Raw genomic sequence first — 19653 nt, 5'->3', positions numbered from 1 at the left:
GGTTGCCCAGAGAGGTTGTGGGGTCTCCATCTATGGAGATATTCAAAACACATGCGGAAACGGCCATGAGCAACATACTCTATTTGACCCTGCTTTGAGCAAGAGCATTGGTCTAGACACCTCCAGAGGTCACTTCCAACCTCAGCAAGTCCCAATCTAATGCTTTACAGTCACACTGGAAGCCTGGACAAAGAGAAAGGGAATGCATTCAGTAGAAAAATTTTCTGTTCCTGACAGCTCACGGCCATTGCATTCTGAAATTTATCCTTCGCCTTGTTATAACCTATAGCTGCATAAACTTTTTTTTTTTGCATTTACTTTATTTTCTTTTAAATTAATATTAATGATTGGGTTTGGATTTTCTCCACGCTTCCGCTAAAATTCATTCTGTGTTGTTAAATAGCCTCAAGACTGCTTTACTTTACCTTCCCTGAGGCATGGTTACAGAAGCAGTCCCTATTCTCTGTTCTTGCCATCTATGAAAAGACTATCGGGGTCAGCATACAGTTGGCTGTGCCACTTTCTCCTCAAATACTTACCTCCATGAAGCAGCCCCATCGGTCTAAAAGCTCCTTTCAATTTCTAGAAAGAAGCTTTACCAAGGATCAGGATCCAGATTTTTTTTTTTTATAGTGGTTATATATTAAGAACAAATTGAGTCCTGTTTAACAGAAGCTTAATGATCTTACTTATGCAATCTGACTTTATAGGTATATTCACACTATTTTTCTGGCAAGTTAATACATAAAATACCAAATTAAATTATAGCATATACATTCATATGTAAAGCAACAGTTCTTCCATTTATAAACATTGGTTCAAAAAATTAATTTTTTATTATTATTGCTTACTTAAGCTTTGAAGCTAACATTAAAATATAGTAAATAAACCATTTTGGGTATACTAACAAAATAAAACCATAAAGCAGTCAATTCAGTTATGTGCACTCCAAATTAAATGAAATTCTTGCAATACCACCCTTTATACCCTGAGTTATGGCAAACTTATCTTATTATCTCATTCAATATCTAGAATAATACACAAACTAGAGCTAGAGGAAGTTAATATGCTTTATGATTATTTCAAAACTCTTCAGAAAGTTTATTTTGCATACATATATGTACATAAACAAGAAACATGCTTTTAATGCAATCCTTAATTTGCATATCAGTTTAGTTTCTGAAGGGCTGGAAAAGAACAAGACCCTTTTTGGGTATTAGTGATTATCTGGAGCACAGTGATACTCATAGCCTAGAAAAGTACTAAAACCCATACAATTTTTTTTTTTTTTTTTTTTTTTTTTTTTTTTTTTTAAGAGAAAGTTAAAATGGATGTTCCAAATGAGAGCACTGGGGAAAAATGTTCACCGTATCTCTCATCTGGCAGACCAGTAGCACCACTCTGGGAAATCAGAGAGAATTTGGGCAGACTGCCCACTCAACTTAAAGCTCATCTGAGATCCACACCTATCTGCTTACCTACCCAGGTAAGGGTTTTTTTCTGTTGTTACCATGCCCACATGATTTTAGTGCCTCTGTGCAACGTGCAACTCTCTCCCCCATGCTTTCCTCACCAAAAGGTGACAGGTATCTCACAATACTGCTGACAGCAAAACTACATCCTCCCACACCGGGTCCAGTGGCCGCTACAGCAATGGGAAAACAAAGTGAACTTTGAATCTGTCAAAGATGTATCATTAGAATTACATATGTTACAAATAGTCTTGGGATCCAAATAGAAAAATGTAGCACCCAAAGATATGGAGCGATTAGGCAGCAGTTGAAGGAACTGTACAACCAGGAACAAAGGTCTTCTACATACATTTGCAAAAATACACATACCTACATGCATATGCCTCTCAATGAATGTCTTGTACCTTTTAAGACTCAGTCAATTAAGCTGTAAAACCAGGCTACAGTCTTAATTTAGTAAGTTAGGTATTTTCTTTACCTCCATAAAAACATCTAAGAAAAGACAGCTGTATAATATTGACTGAATTAAGAAAATTCCAGCACTGCACAATATCTGTCACACTGTACAATCAGTAAACATTTCTTAGTATGGCTTGTACACTACCAGAAATAGCCAGGATAAGTTTGAGATAGCAGATACAATTTTATTGTAGGTGATGCATAAAATCATGAGACTCTTCCGTACGGTCCCTGTAACAGATTCGTGACCTTTGAAATGCCCAAGCTCCCCTCACTAGCAAACGTTGATCACCAAAGAGCTGCCAAGTCCCATATTTTTAGGACACTAATTGCGCTGAGTCATGTGTCACAAAATGCCACAAACCTGCCTATGGAACGCTGTTGCAGGAGACCAGCAACTTGACATTCAATTTGTTGAAAATACTAAAAGTAGGTTTGTCTGCCAAATTTTCCCCAAATCTTTATTTTAAATCATTTTTCACTTACTGGCACTACATGAGAAATCTACATACACAGAGGAGTGGCTGGCCACATAGGGAAAAAGTCCTAAATGTATGAAGTAAAACAAACAGAAAAGCAAGAAATCAAAAATTAGAAGGGTGGCTGCAATTATCTTTACTGTTATTTGTAACACTAGTATTTGAAATGCTCAGGCAGGAATGAATACGTTGCGCAGGTAATAAGAAAGGATTTCAAGAGAGGCAGGCTGGCATTTCATGTCTGAATACCTTTGCAAACAGTTATTCATAGCAGTGTTCATGAGACATAAGCATTATGAACACGACTGCAGATAGAGTCACTCACAAACATCCATAAATTTAAATGGATAATGAACACAAAGCAAATGGATGTAATTAATTTTTCAGTAAGACCCTCAATATTTGTATTTTTTACTTAAAAAAAAAAACAAACTTTACTGCACTAGCCCAAATCTAAGAAGTTACTCTGATATCAGGTGGATTATAGTGATATGTGCATCATTAAATTTTACTAGCCAATTTTCAAAACCTTTAAAAGCAGAGGTTAGACTTACTTTCTGATGCACAGATAATATAATTAACATTCTTTCTTAATTTATTCAGTGAGTTATTTTAGCAACTCTGGCTCTGATTCTGCCAGCTTTCATCGCAGCAATCAGGACCGTGTTCCAGGCACTGGAGCCAGCGAGTTTCTCTAGACTCCTGTAAGCAGATACTCTACAACGTGAGTAAGCGTGGCAGAAGATTCATGTGCTGAGTAATTTTCACCTCCTTTAATAAGCATTAAGTGCAATGATATGAGCGTATTAAGTAAAATATACATCTCTACAATATATGAAGTACCAGATATATTTTAACACACCATTAGCACAACCAAAATCATGTAAATACAGGGATAAAATCAGAGTACAGAGGCCACTAGGTACATAAAAATCAAATTCAATTTAGGAGCAAACACAGGTTTGTTCAAAGGGCATTGTACAATTTATTTAACACTTACAGAATTTAGATGAGCAATATTTTCCTTCATTCGCAGTTTAGTATAAATATACAACAAGGCACCCCTTAAGCATTTTAAATAACAAATTAAACATTTACGTTTTTTACTGTGCAGTCAGGCTTAACATTTATGCAGCTTCGAAACCAAAGTACAGCCTCAAGGGAAGCCTCTCCACTGACAAATTAATACCTTAGAGAATAGAGCTGAATGGTGGCAATGAACTCATTTGTTCCCCCAATAATGAAGAATGACTCTTTCTTTACCACATCTGTGACTGTTGCTATGGTGACCCAGACTTACCTCACTGCTTCGTGAAGTGCTCCGCGCTCACTGAGAGTCGTGTGCTTGATGTCATCAAAATTATTTTCTAGTTTCTCACAGTTCTGCAATAAATGGAAGAATCCATGTAAGACTTCAGCAGTATACTGTACGTATGTTAACGCTATTCAACAGCGTGCCAACAAAACTGATTTATGCTATATAGGCTCACAAATTATGCATTCTATTTTAATTACACAGGAGTCATTAAAAGACACTGAGAACTCAGAAACAAAGTAAATATGAATCTTATTACATGGTTGTCATGGAAATCTTACAAATGTTCCATAATGAAATGTACAGAATTTTTACTTACCTTTTTTCTTTTTCGCAAGAAAAATAAATTTGTCTTTTCCTTTATCAGCATGCAAGCTTATAAAGCTATATATATACACACATATATATGAGACACACACACAGACTAGCTGAGCAACAGAAACTTTCATCTGCGCAAAATGAGTGTCCAGTGCCACCAAACAAGACTTCTCTGATCATCTGCATCATTCATAAGACTTTATATCCTCTTGAGGCTTCTCTAATACACGAGGCTTTTAGATATCCCTGTTTTCTGTAGCACCTTTTTTCAATACCAAAACTTACCTCTGGGAGGCATAATTTTGCCATATGGCTTTAAAAGAAACATTAAGTTTTAAGTGTAACAGTTATTATAGCTAACAAGCTTGAACACAGGATTGTCAGGCTCTTTATGCAGTATCTTTAAACAAAAGCTATGTGAACTATTATTTCTTCATATTGTTTTCACAGTTTTTAATATCTGAAATAATTTTTCAAGTCCACATCTTAAAGACGGTTATAAATGCAATAAAAATTACCTATTGTAATTTCTTCTGTGCATTGATTTATTTTCATAATGATATTCAATTTGAGACTACAAAAGCATTATTGGAAAGGATTAGATATTTGAAAATGACCTAGTATAAAATATTTTCAGCTTGTCCTTAACAATTAAATTAGCATTATTTTAAAATAAAATTATAGATATTTTAATACAAAGTTTTAACACTTTAACAATACATTTTGAGAAAGAGAAACAAGCAAGAAATCTACATTTGAAACTTTTGTAATCTTTTCTCCCTTAAAAAATGATGCAAGTAGTATGTCTTATCCCAAGGGTAATCTGATTTTTTTTTCTTTGTTTGTATTACAATCAGCTGTCCTTTGTACAGCAAAATCCTACTCAAACTCAAAGGGATTACTCAAGTAAGACAGGGAAGCCCTACAATGAAATATTCCATTATTTAGATCTGCACACATTGACCTTCAGCTCTAAGCACATACAGGCAGGTCATTCATTTAAAATACACGTAAGAAAACCAAACTGACAGTACTAATAAAATAAAGAATTCTTGATTCATCAATGCTAACACTGTCTATTCAACCAAAATGAAACCTCCTCTCTGCCAGGAAAACAGACTGAAAGAAACACTATTTGGAATATTGCTCTGAGCCCTGAAAGAGGAAAGCAAGTTTATTAACAGCCCTGTGCCACCAGCATCTAAGCACACACTCAGGAAAACCTGAGCATCATGCAGTTCATTTCTCTTGACCTTATGGTATAAGGCATGTAGAGAATGAAGAGAAGGATCCAAAGCACACAAGATTTTATCAATCAGAACTAAATCTTTTCTGTATCACACGAGCTAGAATAACTGGTGCTCTCTAGGTGAAAAATGCTGAAGTTAAGAGAACACCAAATTCTGTTTTGCTGATATTTCCTCCTTGTCTATATAGACCATACTGTGTTAATTAGTTGAAGGCAACAAAGGTTGCTCCCGTCTGAAGAAAATACTGTAATCATGTAGCCTTACACAGATAAATATTCCTTCTCAACCACAGACCCAATGTGGAAACGAATAGATAACCTAGAGTAAACAAGAGCGCAAATTTTAAAGACTCAATAATAAATATTATACCAATTCATTTGGCAACAAGATGAACTTACTTTTACCATTTTTACCAATTGCTTCTAGACAACATCACATCTACCTTTCTCAGCTTCTTTCCACCAAATAGCTCTCATCCAAGATAAAACAGTTGGAGAGCCAATAACTTCACCATAAAGTAAAAATGAAATGAAAACTGAGCTGGATGCAAACTCCTGAAGGAAGAGCTCGTAGTACTCTGTCATCACTTACTGCATACATGGTGAACAGGGGATGGAGCAAAGGTTGAATATACCTACTGCTTCTCAGTTAGAGCTGTAATGATCCAAAACAATATACTGGAACCTCTCAGAAAAAAGAACAGAGGCTTGAAAGAGCAAATTTAAACCCATCTTTAAAGGTCAACAGATACCACTTCTTGATGGATATGTGTATCAGCTTCACACTGTTTTTTTTAGACCCTCTGAAAGGATATTAGGAAGAGCTACCAACATGAAGTCTTCCAAATCACATTGTAAACCCACTCAAACAGTTGGTTAAAAAAGCACACATACCATGCACAAACTTGGAGATTTCGAAGCTCTTCTACAAACTTCTCCATACACACACTAACAACCATTTAGAAGTACATTTCTTCAGCATGCGTGCACATACAGTACAACGAACATCAAAAATTCAAAAACAAGGATACACGTATTCACAGGTTTCTTACAGACTTCTAATCTTTTTTAATTTTGAAAGAATACATAACCTGAAGAATCTCATTGCCATGTGTCTGAGGCTCAGTAATTGAATTCCCTACCTTTGTTGAAATATGCCTTTCATAACCCCATTCCTGAGGAGCAATGCCCTGTGATGGCTCCCCCATGAATATTTACAGTGTGCAAGCCCACTAATCCACATCTTCAGGCATGCTCCATCTATTCACATTAAAAGAGGCCATCTTTTGCAGCCAAAAGGACAGAAAGAATGAAACACAGCAAAAGAGACATTTCTGAGAATGCACAAGTGCAAAAAAAAATAGGGTGTTTTGAAGGGAATATGAGAATACTCTAGAGAATACAACTGGTAAATGATGAAACTTTGGTAGACCATGACCAAGATGAACTACATGTTCAAAGGTACAAAATAATCAGTAGCAAAATTGAGCTTATTCCACTATCCATGTTACCAGCTAGATTAATATCTACAAACATCTTGAACAGGACATCGTGCTTTTGCCCATAATACTTCATAGATTTAAGTATAATGAGCAATTAAACTCCCAGGTGTTCAGTTTTTAGCAGCAATTACAGTAAAAAATGAAAACACAAGCAATAAAAAAATGTTTCTGGTGGCTTACTGCCAAGTGATTTCCTGTGGGTATAGATAAGGTCTAAAAGTTTTAACACGGTGATTGAATAATTATATAGCAATCTATATGTTGTTGCTGTTGGCAAATCTACAGTGTGGTATGATACTAAACCAAACGTCACCTTTAAGAAGTTTAGGATGAAAGAATAAATATATGTAGACATGATTAGGAACACGGACATTATAAGTAAAACTGCTGCTGCATGTCAAAAAGCAACAGAAGTCTAAATTCTGTTTCTTAAACAACTCTAGCATAGATACTTTGAGAGGTTTTTGAATGAACCAAAAAGCAAGAGAGTAGGGAATTGTTTTGATGCATAAATGGTTCATTTATCACCTACGAGACCTGAACTAAAACTACATGACAACTAGATAAAAAGGGCAATGTAGACTGGAGGTCCACAAGTACTTGTGACATCACACACAGCATACTGATGGAACATCTAATCGGGGATGCATGAAGATGAGGAAGAAGGAAGATTAATGAACAAATTGAAAAGCTTTGCCTCTGATAACTGCAAAAATGATTTTTCTTTTGCTTACTGCAATCTATACATTTTCAAAATAAACTGCAAGCTTCAGGGGCAAAGATTGTATGCTCTTAAATCTATGTTTTCATCAGACATGGCAACTGATAATATCATCTTGACAAACATTATAATATAAGACTGTTTCTAAAACAGAGCAATGTCATCAACGACTAAGTCCCAACTACTCTTACTCTTGATTCCAGCTGAAGTAACAAGCTAGGTCACATAACACGGAAGAATCACCCAAATTTTAAATAAAATCCTAGGATTCTGGCAAAAGTGAAGCTGCACTTTTTTGAAGATGTATCTAAATATGTGTCAGCTTAGCTTTCTTCCATATGTTTGTCTTGGATGCAAAAGCCCTTTGATTTAGCCATTACAATTGCAATACTTGATTTGGCCTTTCGGATCAAATGCAAAACTCTCTAGAAATAGCTCAGGAACCAAAACCAAACCATCTGCTGCCTAGCGGCACCACTGAGGATCTCCCCAAATCACAGAAGCACCGCTGCCCTGCCACGTCAAGCCTAGGGCTCGGAGTGCTGCCAAGACCACTATCTCGCCACTCCAACTAGCCCGCCTGAGAGACAGCACTGATACAGGAACTGATCCCGCTTCCACTGAAATCAATTGCAAATCCCTCATCTAGTCAAACGAGTGGGATCACACTCTAAGCCATATCAGCTACTTTAACTCTATCCTGAAATACTTTGCATAAGACTTTCCAAAGTGTTAGTATTACAGATAAGGTCTTACACTCATTCCTAGGTAGCTGAAAAATAAAATCTTTTGATCTGACAAGAGCGTAAGACCTATTCTAAGGCAGCCTGTATCACTGAAGTTGAGTAGATCTCTTATCCTACTTGATAAGCTGCCAAATCAAAAGCCTTACTTAAAATACCCTCTTCTCTCTCTCTCTCTCTCTCCTGTGAAGGAAGTCTTTAGGTAAGTGGGGCTGCTGAATTCCTGGAATTCATTGCTTCCACATGATTTTGGGAAATACTAACTAATTTTCTTAGGAAGCTTAAGTTTTTTCCAAACATCTGTGAAAGCAAATCTCTTATTATTAGTGAGCAATGTTCTCTGTGTATCGATCATAAGGAGCATACAGCAATTCCCAACTTGAAAGATGGAACAGCTCTCACCTGTTAGGCTTGTGCTTACTGTTGCTGCTAATGCTAAAATAAATTCATTTTTCTCCCGTTTTTCTTTAAGGCATATACTTGATTATAGACTTTGCTTTTATCTCTTGGAGATTTTCCTTTTTTTATTTCATTAAATACTTGATTCAAAACCCAAATCACTTGCAACCTCTGTTTACTCATGCCTAGCTGGCACGTTCCATGACACTGAAAATCAAACTCTTCTGTGGTAAATGAGAAACAAACGAACAAAAAAAATTTAAGTTCCCAAAGATATACGTCTCCAAATGTTGCCTGGCTTTCTAAGATGTGGATACAAGACTGTTCCTGGGATAGTGACAGCTGCAGCAGCAATAATCATGCAGGATATCACCCAATTATGCACATGCAAGAATAGCCATTTGCATATCAATTGTCTCAGATATATTTTGTTGAATATATTTTTTATATTAATTCTCATTGATGACTTTATATCTTCATTCCTTGAAAACACTTTCTTCAGAAAACAACTACTACTGGAGACAAACAAGGGTGGTTTAATCTATTTGCCACTGGCACAGACTGTTGGAAAATGGTGTCTAGTTGAAAATGGTGTCAGTGATTCAAACAGATGTTGAAAAATCAAATGACATGTAAAGAGAAGTTCCTACAATGATTAAAGTAGTGAATCAATGTGCCTTAGAGAACACATGATTTAAAGAACTACCTACTGAAATATCAGACAAAAACTCAAGGAAAGATTTGATCATAGTCTATAAATGCCTACCTGAAGAGGAGAAAACTAGACTGTAAAGATTTCTAGCAGACAAAAGTAAAATAGAAGGCTGGAAGCCAAGTCAAAAGTACACAAATGCAGACTAGAAAGTAAAACAAACACCAGTTTTTAACTAACCTCCTAACTTGATAGCTAGCATTTTTCTTAACCAAGGTTAGGTATTTTTCTAAAAGAGATGAAATAACAAACGAGGAAGACCTATAGCAGATCCAGAAATTGTAATTGCTCATTCTGGACATACAATCCCTGAAAAAAGTGCCTATAGGGTATGTTATGTCTTAATTCTCTAAAGTTTATGTAGCCATATTTTTAAACATGCATATTGAGTGTATTTGTATCTAGATTTGAGTGCTTAAAATGAGGCCCCCTGGTCCCAATTTTGAAGGATATAGCCATCAGTGGGAGGTGGCTAAGTCAGGTACCTTTAAGGAGGTAGGTTCACACAACAGATTTTCAAAACGGCTGGGGAACTAGAAATGCTGCTGCAAGTACCTACAGTCTCTACACATTCAGCAATAAACGTCTCAAATTGTGGTCCAAAAACTCAAGTCCCACACTCATGCCACAAGACTGACTGTATTAACTAGCACTTCTGAAAACATTGGTTATACTGTATAAGCCAACCACTGTTATAAGCAATCTGTATAAGCAATCTCTGTTAAAAAAAGTTATAATAAAAAAGCTGGCTTCTTAGAACTGTATAAAAGGTCTGGAGTGCTTATTTCCATATTGATCATCTTATCGATACATAAAATGTTGCAACCAACAATCACATGCTATTCTGGGAAATCTTAATTATTTAATCAGCAGAAAACTTTAGAAATAACTATCTTGTGTTTTATAAACCTAAAGCAAAATTATAATAGTAATCTAAACTGTAATATATTGCTGCAAGGATAATTATTAAGGGAAAACACAGCTGACATTTTCTGATTTATGCACACAATCAGAGATGGAGTCCAAGGACTGTGACATAATTATCTTCATGCTAACAATTTTTGTAAATCTCTTGACAGAATTTTAGCTAATTTTAAAATGCCTTCTGAAGATTAGCACTTAAAACTGTTGGGGAAAATAGCACAATTTATTAGCAAGGGTATAATTGTAAACCTTCCAAATACTCATTGTGAATATCATTTAGACAGTAACTCCTGCTTTAGCAGCTGGTATACAAGACTCCAGTTTATGGAATCTTGAAACAACAGAGAGAGTAGAATCTAATTAAACAGGATTACATGCCAAAGAAAAATTATTAAAAACAGACTAATAGACAATTGTTATGAATTTGGAATAGCACATCTACTTCTTTTGATGTGAACTTATGTAACACTGTGCTTTATTCCAATAAAACCTAAATATTCCTAGCAGACTTCTCCCTTAATGTGGAACAGACCATCTTTCTACACTGAAACAACACAAAAAGCTAAATGGTTCCATTGATCTTCTCTCACAGACTTAAGCACCCATCTGCTATAGGATAAAATGATTAATATATTGCATTTATTATAGTGTTGATGCTACAATTCATTAAAATTATTCAGTAGCCAATAGCTGTATTCCACATAGGAAGCCGCCTAAAACTACCTTCATAGTGAGAAACTAGACAATACATACGCCATTTGCTAAAAGGCTAACGTAGCATGTTTCACCTACAGAGTATTAAAAATTAAGCAAGAAAGAAAAAGGATTGTTTGATCCTTACTGTAAGATAGTACAATCTGCACAATATCCACCTACTAAATTCCTCCTTTCTATTTGCTGTGACTCATTCTCAAGGGGTTCTTACTCCAAACAGGGAGAAAAAGCAGCTTAAAACTGATACATGACCAGCTGTTCACAAAGGAAAGATACGTATTTTAATATGTACATATTTCTAGTATCTTCAGAAAGTATATTGAGCCCTCAGGTATTTACATAACATTTGACATCATGTCATTCATAATACATGAACATTTGTTATAGCAATTTTTTCATTATGTGGTACAGTCACACAGACCAGACAGGCTCCTTGAAAGTAAAATACAGATATTAATACATCAGAAATAGCAGATTTCCTATAGAAAATCAGGTCTAAGTTTTAGTAATCAAATAAAAATCAATGGGAAAAATATTAAGTAGAATTGTAGGTGGTGGTAATCAAGGCCTCATTAGCTTAACCACGTTAATTCTTTTCAGTTGTTTTTCAAGAGGGATATTATTTTAAGGCACTAAAAATAGTGCATATGCAAATTCAAACACAAATAAGTAATACATTTTCCCCACAAACCAGAATGTATTGGTAAGACAGTATTGATATCATGAAGCTCTGATGCATGAGATTTTCTTAAATTCCATAACCATTTTTTATTATTAATTACTGAAATATTGTCAATGCAACTGGGAACTCTTAAGTAGAAGCAGAAGATTTTAGAATTTTTATAGTTCTTCAGTTTAAAAAATGATGCAGTTAGTTCTTAAAGACAGGTCATTATATAAAAGTTAATTACTTGTTAAACAAACATAACACTTTATTCTGCAATTTTACTAGGACCGTGAAAGTTTTTCCAATTTGAGATGACATTCTGCTAACTTTCCTTTCATGCTGTTTCATGCACAAAATCCAAGCAGCAAATTTCTAGCAGTCTTCATGTTCACACAAGGGTATGGTATCTTGTGTGTGCTCAACCTGCTGTTGTCAGAGCAGATGCAGACACCACGTGTTTTGGCAGGGGATAACACATCAGATAGTACTGATACAGGAAAGTTGAGAAAAAACAAGTCTGAAAGGATCAAGCACGCAGCACAGGAGTAGACCAAAGAAACGAAAAGAATAAAAAGCTACAAAAGCTTTGCAAGCCAGCAGAGGCATACCTGCAAACAATAAAATCAGTGAATGCAAGTGATGCCACTAAACAGGACATTTTATAATGCTCCTTTCCTTGCAACTCAGTCTTTAAAAAAAAAAAAACAACAACACAGAAAGCTTTCAGAGAAAAAAGAAAACCTTTGCCTCTCCCACTCTTTCCCTCCTCTACCTAGCATAAATATTAAACTTGGATCAGTAGATGGAAGGAAGGATTTGGCAACCATCTACCAGTCTCTGTGCATCTGAAGGGATGCTTTCACGGATGCTTCCCTGTAGGGAACAGGGTTCTGCAGCAGGGAGCAATACACACCTTAGAACAGAAGAGCTTCATCTAGGTACTATTTCTGTTTTGAGGAAGCTGCAAGTCCTACCTCTTTCCTACTGGAGAGCCTAAGCACTACCTGCACGAGGGCCTTCACGGAAACGCTCAGAAACCTGCCCGGTACCGGCACTCAGCAGCTGAATCCTCAGACCCTTCAGCCATTGTAGCATGAATTTACAATTTAATTCTTTAAGGGCCTGCAGTCTAAGTAAACACACACTTACAGGCTCTAGAATTTGAGTACACCATTTCCACTTAGTGAAAATAACTGACTGAAGATTATTAAGAAAACAAATATCCCAAATGTATTTCCTCCCAGTACTTCCCTGTACCCCAACCTAGCTTGCTTTTCCCTTGGGATTCTTTACTCTGCTTAGGCAAACAGTCCTCCCCTGACTCATCACAATTAAATAAAATGGGAGTAGATAGGTAAAGACCAGACTCATACTAAGAATTAGCATTTACAGAGATACTCTGGGGAAGGGGGCGGGTAGAGAAGGTCCTCTAAAATGCAAGTAGACCTGTATTCTTAAAAAACACATTATTTTCTTGACCTTCAATGAAGAGTTTAAGAAAAAACACATATGCCAAAACCCCTTTTTTTCAAAATTGAATGATCAAGAATTTAAAGAATTAACCCCACATAATTGAGTACCCTCCCAATTTACATGATCCCCTCTTATTCTTCACGCATAGCTAAAGGATCATTAAATCTAAGAGCTTTTCAAAAATGGAAGTTCAATTAAAATTATTAAACAGCATCATGAAGCAACGCAGTCCAGCCCTGTGTAAGCAAATAAAAGCAAAGTACTTATAGCAGGCTTGCTTCGTCAGCCCAAGATGACTTGATGCCATTTCTCATTTTTCACAAGGTATATTTTTATTCTGCAACAACAGTATTTTGCAGAAGTGCCAGAACAAAACATTTTCTTTCATGGTTCTGTGCCCACTACGCACTACAGCTCCCTGTAGTTGCCTCGATACTCAAAAAATAACACAGCATGACACAGCTTTCCCAACCACTTCTGCAGAAGCCTATCTGACTGAGCTATTGCTGGTGATTTTATAATCACTAGCTTCTTTCCCAAATAACTAGGAGAACTAAATAGGCAAGGTGATCCAGCACCCCTGATCTTACAGGTACGGCTTTGGGGCTCCTGCAAGCCCATCTCCACTGCTGCAGCAGGGAGAGACACATCTCATCCGCTGCTTAGCTCAGTGGAAGAAAACAGCATCACCTCTGCATGAGAAATACTTCAGTGCTTACGACTGATGATGTTTCCTGCCATAACCATACATGGTTATATATCACTACGTTCATCAGCTAAGTCCTCATACAGGAATATCTTTCCTGCAAATTCTCTTTATAAAAATCTGAAGCAATCTCACAAGAAAGTATTATAAAGGCCCCTGATCTGGTGAATTGCCAGGAAAGCAGAGTATATAATGCTTCTCTTCTGGATTAATATGCTCTCTGAAAATCAGTCTCACAGCATAAAAGATGACTTAGATAGCAATGAAACAAATTTCCTCATGTGACAATTGAGGGTACTTACCACAGGCAAAGCCAAACATGAAATTGAGACTAGATTTCCCCAGAGGAATTACTGGAAATATTAAGTTTACTTGAGAACCATCTACCAGAGCCAAAGACATAAGATTCAGGAAAAAGGTTGCAGCCAGTAGAGCACAACCCTGTATCAAGATCCTGGTGCAGTTATATGCTATATGCTGGTATCTTATATCAGATTTTCCATCACTGTCATTCCTCACAAGAAACTGAAGAATGATTTGACTTTTAGTAATCTGAAGCTCATAAACTACGAGCTCCATATGCAAACATCAACAAAACTGCTACCTCAGCTCTGGTATTTTAATCTACACATTGACTCTGAGGTAACCGTAGCTGATAGCAGGATATGTCACAAGATGATGTATAAATGAGTGCACAATACACACACACCTGGAAAAAATCAAGACTGGAATTTCTCCATTTTCATTTTCTTTGAAATTCAAAAGACAGGTCTTTGAACTGAGATGTTCAGTGACATGAGGGCTTTAAATGCATTTCATATTAATTTCAGTCTAAAATGGCTAGTCAGAGAAAAAATTGCTGTCTTTTTTTGAAAAATACCATAAAGAAAAAGATTAGTAAGATCAACACTATAGTTATATGCATTCTTTACTGTGCTCATTACTATAAGATCTAAGATCTTATTACAACACTACAGAGTCAATGTACAGTAGAACAGTGACCTCAAACTCTATAATATACTCAAAATCAAAAAAACCAATGGAAGCACAAGAGAAAAAGGCATGAAACTGGAAAGCATCTATGAGAATGCAGAAGAATCACCAAATTGCTTCACTGGGCGCCAAAACTATTTAGCCATCAATACAATCACATCGCATATCCTTAAGTATCATGCATTGAGCTAGGTTAGTTTTTAGTCAAAATGAAAGCTTTCATTCATTGCTAAGGAGATGAAAAGATAAGTCTTGGGGAAGGAAAAGGAAGTATAACAGTACAAACACTGACACTGTAAAATATTTTTCTCTCAAGAAGTATTCAGAAAATCAGAAGTATAGAGTTATTACATCGGTTACATTCTCACCATCTGTTTTGTCACCTATTTACAGATACATGCATATAATTGAAATTGAGGAAAATTTCTCAAATAAGGTAATTTTGTTCAAATAAGATACCATGTATCTGTAATAAGCTTAACTCCTGATAACTCAATACAAACTTAATGGAATAAACTATATCTATTTCTTTTCTGTAAGAAATAATGTGAACAAGAACTTTCTTGTATGCAGAAGAGAACAAGGTTTTATGGAGCTATACATTTGTAAGCAGGGTATCCAAAAGCTCTTTTCACAGTCAATGTTAGAACAAATTTTAGGGGAATGCTGCTATAATGCTGTTTATACACACGCAGCTTGAACACAAGATGCAGGGTGAAAATAGCCAGAGAACCCGAGTCCATGTGCTACCTGAGAGAAGGGCACTTCGCATCTCCTGGGCCACCACACAGCTCCTAGGCCACCATGCTGGCTCTCTCAGCAGGGCCAGCTCTGCCATGGCTTTTTCCCGGCATGCATATGCTCCCGTCTAGAAGTGGCTCTAACTATTGCAAGTCAAGGGGTTTTAGACCCCGGAGCGCTGTGCAGGACAGACATGCCTATGTTTTTAATCCTGTCCCTCCTATGATGTTGAACTTGGAGAACACAAACAATCCATTCCCACCCTGCAATGAGAGCTTAAATTCATGCCCTTAACGTATTCATCTACGTTTTACACTTAATAGCAACAGTTTGATTTTTTAGTGCTATTTTCAAACCTATACCACTGATTACTTTCTAAGTAACACTGAATGTCTTACTGTGAAGTATTTTTCCTCTCTACAAAACATATTGGACTTATTAATCACTCCCCTGCTCCTGAGTGTTGCTACTACTACTGCAGATGTACAAGGAGAGCAATAGGAAAGACCAGAGCAGCTACAAAGCAAATAGAAGCAAAATCATTATTCTTTTAACACACGTTTACTAAATTTCTCCTTTTCCTTCTGGAAGACATTTTTATCTGCAAGTTTTAATTCTTATTCTTATGCAGCAGTTTCCCTATTTCCCTTGTGTATACACTATTTGAGCTTTCAATTTTTAATTTTTCTTCAGTAGTGCCCTATCTTTCCTTTTTTCATTACTTGGGTTTTCTTCCCTCTCCTGTTCTGTTTCCCCTTACTTGTTTATCTTTTTTCCTTAGTGCTCACTAATTATTTCATGTCTCTTGGTTCTGTTTCATAATGTGTCGTGACTTTTCCTTTTTATTTTTATATTGCATTCCTTTATTCTGCTCCTGCAGCTCTGATTTCTATGTGCCTGCTTAACTATTACCCAAATGGCTCCAAGCAGGACACACTCAAACTGAAGAATAAATAAATTAAAAGAAAAATACTATCTGTGGTAGTGTGGTGTTGCCTAGCAACACGCTGTACCGCTACACATTTTTTCTAGAGTCCTGGTAGCAACAGAGCTTTTCAGACTTATCACTACAAATGTATGCAAGATCCTTCTCACATTGTTTGTCTGCTCACTAGCAAATAAATGCACTGGAAAATATGAATGAGAAAAAAATCTCCAAAGAGTCAACAACAAGACTACCCTTCCAGCACCAGAAAGCAGCATCCCGCCGTGGGCACTGCCCCCTCCTTGGGCATGTGCGCTGTGAACCACTTGCATGGTTACGTCATTACTACTCACTAATACTACTACTAGCATTTACAATGTTTCAGAAATCAAATGTAAATAATATTTCTCAGGCAATTTAAGTTTGCGTGTTAAATCTTCCATGACTCTTAAAAGCTTATTTTGAATGCATTATTGGCTAAGTTTTATCAACTTCTTACATTCTTGCAAAGCTATTTCTGAAAGCTTTACCCTAAAGAAAAGATAGTAAGCAGCCTCCAGTTTGTATACAGTGGGGAAAACGGTCCAAGCATTGTGAAGTACCGAAAATACAATTAGAGAAGTTATGTTTGTTCCTAAAGCTTACAGACCTAACCTTAAAAGATATTGAATATCTACTATTTCCAATAACTTCAGATGTGACAGAAGTGAAAGATAAGCTTTTTCTCTTTTGTTAAAAAAACCACACACACTAGTTTGCTGGGCTCAGTTTTGAAAAGTTAGAAACAAATGGTCATTAACTCCATACTTGACAGACAATAGCTATTCACCACCATATACTGGGTTTCATGAGGACAGATACTAAACCAGTTTCTCTTGATAGTCCTTATTTATTTGACAGCTATGAAAGACTCCTTCCAGAAGCCAAAAATAACTTCTGAGAGAGAAAAGAATCTTTTTAATTTGGGAATAAAAATAATGTTTTTCCAAGGGACTAAAGCTTCAAGGGCATTGGGAAGCCTGCAAAATATTACAATTAGGACAGGAGAGTCAAGAGGTAAGAAATACAAAAGGAAAAGATAACTACATAACCTAGCAAAGGACAAAGCCATGATGAAGCCCTACAGAATGGGGAAAGTGTTTAGTTACACATACCTTTCTGAAGTGTATTAAAATCAGTGTTATAACTTGGGAATTTTTTCATATAGTTAAGTCAGCTTTGAAGCAGTTTGATGTCTGCATGGCAGAGTACCAGTAAGAAGGAAAAAGAACATACATCACGCGAATGCTTTAAAAATACATTTAACAACATCAATCTACACCTGTCAAAGAGCTAAAAATTGTTATGTAGTAAGGAGAAACTGGAAATTATTCACAGGAGTAGGAAAACCTAGGACAGAAATTAATAGTTATATAATCCTGTTTATTAAACTCATTCCCACAGTAGCATTTGTAGAAATTCAAGGCCAAAGGAAGGGTACATGCAGTTGGTTGGAGAACGCAGCAGAATTCTTGGATGATAGAGGCCAACATAAAATAAATACTGGCATTGCCAAGTCAAGCACTTAAACTCAAAAATGCCTAAAAAAAGAAAAAAAGTCGCTCTTTCAAACTTGATTCAGCTTCAAACTAGTGAACTTGAATATAGTTTTAATGATGTGACCATATGCTATTTTATACAGAATTGCTGCCTGACTCAGAAAACAGAATGGATGGTGCTCACCTAATCAATAGCCTTTCAACATTTGTGCTTAGTGTGTAGCCTTATTTACTGCACACTATTCAAAACCTTACTTGAAGGCAGAACTATTTTTCCCATGAACATTTCAATGGCACTCATCACTACAGTATTTGAAGTGATTTAAAAGCAATTTATTCCTCTACATACCTTGAATATCCCCTTTTAACAGATAGCAATCAGCACAGAAAGACTATTCGCTAACTCCGACCGTTCTATTTCAGACACCTATGGTCCAATATATTAAAGTATATATGAGACAGGAAGTGACAACTTGAACAACCGGGTTTACTCTCCTGCTTTCACATTCAGTCATGTCATATAATCTTTTGTGAGCTACTTTGTCCCCACTACTCCTACTGAAAGACCGTAGCACGATATTTCACTGCTCTGATCATTAGAAACCTATTTATTTCAAGACTTTAGGTATTGATGGCCAAAGTGTATCTATATTAGGCTAGTATTGCCTTTAAATTAGGAAAAAAATCCTTAAATCTCTGAAACCTACTCTTCTTCTCCAGAGTATTTATAAAAGCAACAGAATCCCCTTTTATTTTGCTAGACTAATCACACTCATCTAATCTCCTCTCATAAAACAAAACTTTCATTCCCTTGATAACTGTAGCAGCTAATCACAGTGACTAGAAATAAAAATACATCATTAAATACCTATCTCCAGCAAAAATGGCAGGTCTGATTACCCTGACACTGCACTTGCCTTTTCATGATCTCATCCAGTTGATGGAACCACCCTACGATCAGCTGCTATTTCTAAACCATCATCTTCTCTCTTCATCCCAGCCATTAAGCTCCTAGTCATTCTCATTCTCAGCCCTTGGCTATACAGCCTAATTGCACTATTAAATTTATTCTTATCTTTTTTATTCTAAACTTCAGTGTCACACAGTTCTCTCTCTATGATGTTCTAGTTCCTTCTGTATTGACAATGCCTGTCGACTCTCATGTAACATGCTCCTAATATTTATGTCAAGCTCATTAATGAAAATATTAAACGGTATGAATCTGAAGACTGATCCTTCAAGGAGCTCTGCAAAAAGCCCAGAAGCTCCTTTTTCAACACTACTCACTATCATTTCCTTTCTTACCAGTTCCTTATCCATGTTACTACTCTAATCCAAGCAGATATTTCATTATTAACAAGAAAAAAATCTTGTCGGTGTGTCATGATCTACCCCTATCAATAAACCCTAATATATTTCATTCCATCTTATGTTTATCATAACAGTTTTAATAAATCTTTCCTTCTAAGGCAGTTTTCAAAGTTTTGCATGCTTCTGATACCAGGTCAAGGGAGCTATAGTTGCCCATTAATTCTTCATCTTCTTAAGTACATAAGATGCATTTGCTATTCTTTAAGTACTAACACATACCACTCTATTGAAA

The 19653-nt window shown here is 36.2% G+C and overlaps 1 protein-coding gene across 2 annotated transcripts in view; it reads right to left on the bottom strand.

The window, feature by feature from the left end:
* The window catches only part of DPYD (dihydropyrimidine dehydrogenase), a 382796-nt gene that overhangs the window by 328560 nt on the left and 34583 nt on the right, over positions 1–19653 (bottom strand). For both annotated transcript variants that reach the window (XM_067300877.1, XM_013961321.2), the window contains exon 3: positions 3711–3793. In XM_067300877.1, coding sequence (XP_067156978.1) covers positions 3711–3793 — 83 coding nt within the window. The remainder of the gene's footprint in view (positions 1–3710; positions 3794–19653) is intronic.

The sequence above is a fragment of the Apteryx mantelli genome, chromosome 8 (genome assembly GCF_036417845.1).
Source record: "Apteryx mantelli isolate bAptMan1 chromosome 8, bAptMan1.hap1, whole genome shotgun sequence".
Classification (NCBI taxonomy): Eukaryota; Metazoa; Chordata; class Aves; order Apterygiformes; family Apterygidae; genus Apteryx; species Apteryx mantelli.
Note: the sequence above shows the minus strand (reverse complement) of the source record. Positions and strands in the feature narration are given on the sequence as shown.